This window comes from Mchenga conophoros, linkage group LG12 (assembly GCF_057382185.1).
Source record: "Mchenga conophoros isolate Kocher_MC1m ecotype Shallow Benthic linkage group LG12, M_conophoros_male_GT1.1, whole genome shotgun sequence".
NCBI lineage: Eukaryota > Metazoa > Chordata > Actinopteri > Cichliformes > Cichlidae > Mchenga > Mchenga conophoros.
Genome location: NC_140537.1, coordinates 5064806 through 5071642, shown reverse-complemented (window position 1 = coordinate 5071642; position 6837 = coordinate 5064806). Strand labels below are relative to the sequence as shown.

Below are 6837 nucleotides of genomic sequence, written 5' to 3'. Positions count from 1 at the left end.
CATACAGACTGTCTGCGTTAGGATTATTTAGTATTTCGTCAAAATGACTGGTAACCTGAACAATATTTAACTGAAAGAGATGCACTGTTTGGTTCAAATAAAATAAAACTAACTTTCATCTTCTTTATCAAATCTGCATCGTACAGTATAAATAAAAATGTTTAACATTTTTAATTTGTGCCTTAATTCACTTCACAATCAGTGCATTAGCAGTTTAATGTCTCTATTATTACTCAGTTAATTATCTCAATTACTGACATAATTAGGTTTGGCCACACTACGCCAGCAGGGGGCCCCCAAGACCACATGACATGCCATATTTTAGTGGGTTCTTGTAAAAGGTAATCATACCGGAGAAAGCACAATATTTTCGATAAATATGTTAACAGACAACTTAATGAGACTAATTTGATGATTTTTACGATTGTCACTGTCCGAGCTGGGCTCACGTTTATGCACAATCAAAAAAATAAATTAATCAAAAAAAATTGGTGGGCTGCAATATTAACTGAAAAGATTTGTCCCTCTCAGGAATTAAATACTATTTATTCATCATTAACGTTTACCATCAATAGCATTAGTTAACCAGAAGTGTCAAACAAACCTTCAGTTCAGTCACTGTGTGGTGAGCTTAGGTAATGTTTAAAAACCACAGGTATTATTGTTGTTACTCTCCTGTCAGTTCCTTAGTCAGACTGTTTCATTTATTTAATATCGTCTATTAAAAAACATTTTCTTTGTGATGCAAAAAATAATATTCAGGCCTTTTTTCAATTCTTTGCTTCTGTTTTGTTCATTTGTACACTTAAAAAACAATTAAAACAGTCAACTGGTTTTAAAAATTCATTGTCTGATGGGTTATTTCTTTCCAGAACACTACTAATCCACAAACCACTAAATAATGATTGTATTAAATGCATAATGCACAAATTATCACGTATGCACGAAATGTTAATATTGGTGATGCTGGGGTACGCACTTTCTGATGGGTTTGGCTAGGGATGGGGGCCTTAAATGAAATTCTACTCATAAAACTTTGGGCTGGCTCTGGTCACATAAATAATATTAATATTACATACATCACACTTATTAGATTTTTCATGTGTGATCTGGAGAAGAACATGCAGTTATTTGTATCTGAATTAACTGACTAATTATCAGTTCAGGGTTTATGATAATACTGCCCCAGTTATCTACACCTTTTATTTACAAAGTGAACAGGATGGGGCTTTGTACTGACCCCCGTGGAACGCTGTTTGTGATAAACCAGACTGAACGACGTCAGCGACTATTGCATGAGTTCCACCAGAAAACTGTGAAGCTAGTTACATTTTTTCATGTAAAAATCAATGACTCTTAGCCCTCTGTAAAAAAAAATATTAGAGTCCACCGTGTGAACAATGCAACACTCCTGTTAGTCTAGAGAACAGATTTTGTAATTTTCTGTCTTACATGCTGCAGTGAAGGTGCTACATCATGCTCTAAAAACAAAAGTACAGTGTTCAGATAATAATTTTTCTGAGCACTAATTTATAAACCATTACCAATTGTTGTAACTTGTCATGTGAATTACTGTTCACAGTATAAGCGTGTCTTAACACCACATTAAAGCATATGCATAGTTAATGACACTAATGATGGCTATGAGATCTAGGATCCTGGTTGTGGTGCATCCTATGTAGTGACACAGCTTATTGAGAGGACTGAATGAGTTAATGTTATTTGTTCCACGTGTGCCCAGTGAGCTGCAAAACATCCTGTGTGAAGGGTGTATATGCACAAATTCCTTTGCCAAAGGTTAACATGTGTATGTGTACTTGACCAAAAAAAGTCCTGTTTTTCTGCATTAGTAAAATAGTGAGATCGTAATTTTTAAAAATGGCCTTCTTGTTCTGAATTCACACAATATCTTAAAAGAGATGGAGCCTCCTTTGACTTGAAAGCTGGATTTCATTCAGAATAAAGACCCTCTTGCTTAGATTGCTGTTTTCTTTGGGTACAGATTTAAAACACTAACCCCGGGAGATACCAGCATCTTTGTCTCTTGAACAGTTTAAGCTCTTGGTTCAGTTACAAATGGAAAACATTAATTTTGTAAGGTTTAAAAGAGGGACTCCCCCCTCATGTACCTCACAGTGGTTTGTTCCACTGCCTACAATTCCCTAAAGGATGAACAATGTGTGAGACACTATTTTCCTACTTCGTACAGGTAAATATGTTTACCATTGTAACCAGACTATGTCTTATTACAGCGCCATTATCTGACTTGTGCTTCACTGGGGCCCCATACTGTTAAAGGGCCGCTGGAGGCTGGAAGTCTGTGCACATTAATAACTTTATAACTCAATGTTCAACTGCTTTTGTTTGGTTCTTAGTTTTGATATTAATTTATTTCCCACGGGTCCGTCCACCCCATTTCAAAACCTCTGGATATGGCCCTGCTTCTGAGCCTCCACATGGCTGGGCTAAATGCATTTTAGATGATTGGCCTTATAGAGCTTACAGAAAATGTCCAGTGAGCGGCAGTTCTCTGGGTGAAAATGCATCGTTGATGACAGAAGTCATAAAGGTCAGAGGAGAGTAGTCTGACTGCTTTAAGCTGACAGGAAAGCAACAGCAACTCTGTTACAACCAATGTGTGCAGAAGAGCACCTCTACACCATGACGTGCAGAACCTTGAATCAGAAGACATCAGTCAGCTAAGAACAGGAAACTGAGGCTACAGTTCACACAGGTTCATCAGAATTGGACAGTTGGTCAGATGAGTCCTGATTTCTGAGCACGTTCCTCATGTGCACTCACCGGACTCTCCCCATGTTTTAAATTATTATTGTGTTGAAGTAAATTTTAAGTTAATGTGAACATTCCTGGTGTAACAGAAAGCATTTTATCAGGAAGGTGATTTCAATACCATGATGAAATACATTTCGGAATTTTGCTATCCCACTTGGTATCAATAATCCACTCAGTAATTTTCATTGAAAATATTTCTTTGGTTGAAAGGTAGTTCCACAGTAAAATTTTCCCTGTGAGAATTAAATGAAACTCCGATGTGAGTGAATAACCTGGGTGGATTCATCACACATGATATAAAACAAGACTCGGAGCAGAGCAAAGAGTTCTTTCCAGGCATGATTTATTGAAAACACACCAAATTTATATTCTACAAACCAGTATTTTTCCGTTATGTTTAACAAGCGTAATAATTGCCTCTGGGTATTAGTAAAATTAACATACATTCTGTCACTGTGGCATCGCCTCTGCTCGCTACGAAAGCATTAACAACTGTACTCCTCTAGGAAATCAAACCAATTCTTCCAACAAGTCTATCTTTTTAAAAGTTTATAATACAATGTAATAGAGGGCAGAAAGCCACCAACAGTCTAAACTACTCAGGGGCTGGGAGTGGGTGAGGGTCGGGCTGGGTGTGGTGGTGGTGGTGATGATGCAGGATCCATGAAGTGATGGGCGGAGTCGAGGGAAAAATGAGAAGAGGGGCTGACAGGGGGGGAGGAGAAGGTGAACATAGGGAATGGAGAGATGACAGCTGAAGGGGAGGAATAGAGTTTATATAAAACACTTATCTTTATCTACCATGGAAAAGGTTAAGGCACATGATAGGTACAAACACATCTGCTACTGAGTAGTACAGTTACTTTATTTTGACGGTCTTGATTCAGATATATCTACACAGGTAGGCCTGTTTGATTTAGTGTGTGTGTGTGTGTGTCCATGTTTATTTTGTAAATGTACATAAGGGCAGCACATCCACAAAACCTAAACCCCCTGTTTTTTTTTTTTTTTTAAATGTGTGTAAATACAACTCCAGATCCTTTGGTTGTGGCACTGCGTAGTGCAGTTAGGAACAGACAGTCATGTGGGTCTAATGACAGCACACACGTCTGAGGACACACACACACGAAAGGGATGCTGGGTATTATCGTGTTTTCTTTTTTAACTTGTGAAAATAAAATTTATACAATAAGTTGTTTGTTTTGTAGTTCATTGATTTTTACCACAACGTACATCTTTATAAACACTGTGTAAAATATGCAAGCTTCATAGAGTCACATACGTCACAAAGAAAAGTCATACTTGAATGCAGGCACATGCCATTCGCCTTGATGACGCACGAGTGAAACAACCTCAGATTGGATTCTCTTCCACGGCCCTTTTCTTGCATCTCAGCTGCCCACCCTGTAACGCTGTAAAAATATATACTATATGGTCAAACTTGATGTTTGAATTTGTACAGAGGGATGCAACCTTCTTTTGTTGTTGTTTTGCCTCTAACCACACCTAATCATCCACCTGCACACTCTTCCTGCACACGAAGGACTTAGTTAATATCCGAATGACGTCACACACAAATAAAAAGACGACAAAATTAAAAAAACAAAACCTGGCACTTGGAAAGAATAGAATATAAACATCTGTACAGATTTTTCTTCATGCTCACGACTGAATATTTCTCTTTAAGATGTACTGGTGTCGGAGAGTCGATGGTACTTGCTTGGGGAAAGAAACGCGACTTTGATTAACACTGCCACCTCTTATCAAGCTGTGTGACCTCTGACCCCTCCAGAGAGATGAAGTCAAACACAGATGCATCGCCTTCATAAAGAAAACTGCAGATAAATTTTGTTTTTCCTGTAACATTTTTTTTTAAACACAAAATATAAATAGGTGATCGGCTGTGTAACGATAACTGACACACATTTAAGTTACGTGGTTATTTCTTGCTTACAAACATGATGAACTTCTATCAAATGAGATGTGCTTTCCAAACAATGTGATATTAATATACAACTAAGAAGTCAGTAAATGTCATTTTCTCCTTCATTTTTCTTTTTCTTTTCTTTTCTTTTGTTCCTTTTGAGCCTAATATACATTTATATAAAACCCAACAACAACAAAAAAAACAAAAACAAATCCTTTTTGGATCCATCTTTCCAACAAAAAAGAACTTATGCCTGTCTTTTCAAAAGCACAAATCATTTATAAACAAAAACTCTTATATCCTCTTTAATACACATCATTGACATACAGCAACCAGCTGGGAAACCATGAAACTGCATCACTACGCAAACCTGGTGGTTACACACGTAATCACGGCTCTGTGAAGAAAAGTCGACACGCTGCCTGGCTCATTTGTGTCGACCACAGTTAAACAGGAAGTCTTTGTTGCTTTTGTTTCCATTTTCTCTTACTTTTGTGATGCAGTGCAAACAGAAACATCATCCCGTGTACTCACTATGTCACTTGCCTTCCTCCAGACTAGAACTTGCAGACTCCTCAGACTTTATAAAAATGGACATCAATCACCAGTTTGACACATTTGATATCAAAGCAAGGCTTTGAAATAACTTTATATAACTTTTTTTTTCTTCAAAAAACACAGTGAACCCAAATGGATTTTAAGTTCATGGTGGGTCCTGCTGGGAGTACACGTTTTGCCACTATGCTACAGTTCTTCTTAGGCTCGCTTTCTTTCCTTTTCCATCCCATCAAACGAACATTCGGTGACCTTCAAACACATCTGTTCCAACCCATCACATCAAAATACCAGACTCTGATACTCTCCACAACCTACAAAATTTGATGCAGGCTAAAATAAAAACATTTTATTCCTCCATCAGGGTTCTCTCCAACACACATCCCATTTCTCCTTTCTTTGCTTACTTCACTTTCCCCATCACATATCCATCGTTCCGCCGGCATTGGTCTCGGTCTGTTTTTTGTCACTGGTTGTGCTCAACAAGAGTCAGAACTGTAAAACTCACATGATGTCCAGTGGGAATGTTGATATGACAAAGTAGTAGGAGTAGTCTCTTTTTCTTTTTTAAATTTTCTCTGAAAAGCATGACTGAATGCTGGCTGCTGCTGGGTAGTTGCCGTTGTGATCGTTATTTTTTTGTGAAATCCCCTTTTTCTGTACAAAGTCCAACTCCAAAGATGAGTTCCATGTGAAATGGCAGTGGTGATATGGGAGATCCTCTTCTAGCGTCACAGAGTTGCTATTTTAAGCCTGAAGCACATGGACAAGAGAGACAATCAGTTTAAAGCAACAGTAAATGATGAGCTTCAGTACAAAATGCCCCCCCCTCCAAAAAAAACATTATCAGTGATAAAAATCTGAATACTTCAATTTTAAATTATTTAAAGGACATGGCTGGAAACATTTCATATTCGCACTCTTGTCTGTAGAGCCCATTAAAAGACAAAAACTAAAATGTTGTCTTTTTTTCATTTAAAATAATTCCCTGCTCAATTTTTTGGTTTAGTATTTCTGCTCTTACAAAATAGTTTCCACTCATAAGTGGAAGCTACTGAACTCCATATGCTCCAGGCACAATCCAGCTGCTAGACAGATTTTGTGCGAGTTCGTGAATTGTCGCTGTTGTCACTAGTCTGTACCAGACTTACTAGTAATTTAATGTAATTGTTAAAAATTTTAATTGAGGCCAATGCCATAAATTATTGTGTACCAAATGTTAAGCAGCCATCTGCCAGCAGATGGCACAATGCTGTAGAGAAACACGATAAATCTGTTAATCCAGGCCTCATCTCTTTGTTAACACTACTGATCGCTTTCTCCAAAAGATGGATGGGCTCTCCCTTAGAGTAGAGTTGCTACTCCTTTCACACCATATTTAACATCGGTTTAAGTGTTTTTTTCTTCTTCACTGTCTGTCTAGAGAATAACGTGTAATATTGATAATGCAGGATGCAAGGTGCTACACAGTTAAGCAGCATGATTCATTATTGTAAAATGGCTTTGTTATTAGTTTTTGACATTTTCCATTAAACGTTTCTCAAATTTAAGTTAATATTTGA

At 37.5% G+C, this 6837-nt stretch overlaps 1 protein-coding gene across 12 annotated transcripts in view; it reads right to left on the bottom strand.

The window, feature by feature from the left end:
* Nucleotides 1–3119: 3119 nt before the first annotated feature.
* The window catches only part of arvcfb (ARVCF delta catenin family member b), a 249854-nt gene continuing 246136 nt past the window's right edge, over nt 3120–6837 (bottom strand). For all 12 annotated transcript variants that reach the window (XM_085293433.1, XM_085293422.1, XM_085293421.1 and 9 more), the window contains one exon: nt 3120–6028. Coding sequence is in view for 2 of the 12 variants with exons in the window: in XM_085293429.1 (XP_085149555.1) it covers nt 6023–6028 (6 nt within the window). In the remaining 10 variants the exon portion in view is untranslated. The remainder of the gene's footprint in view (nt 6029–6837) is intronic.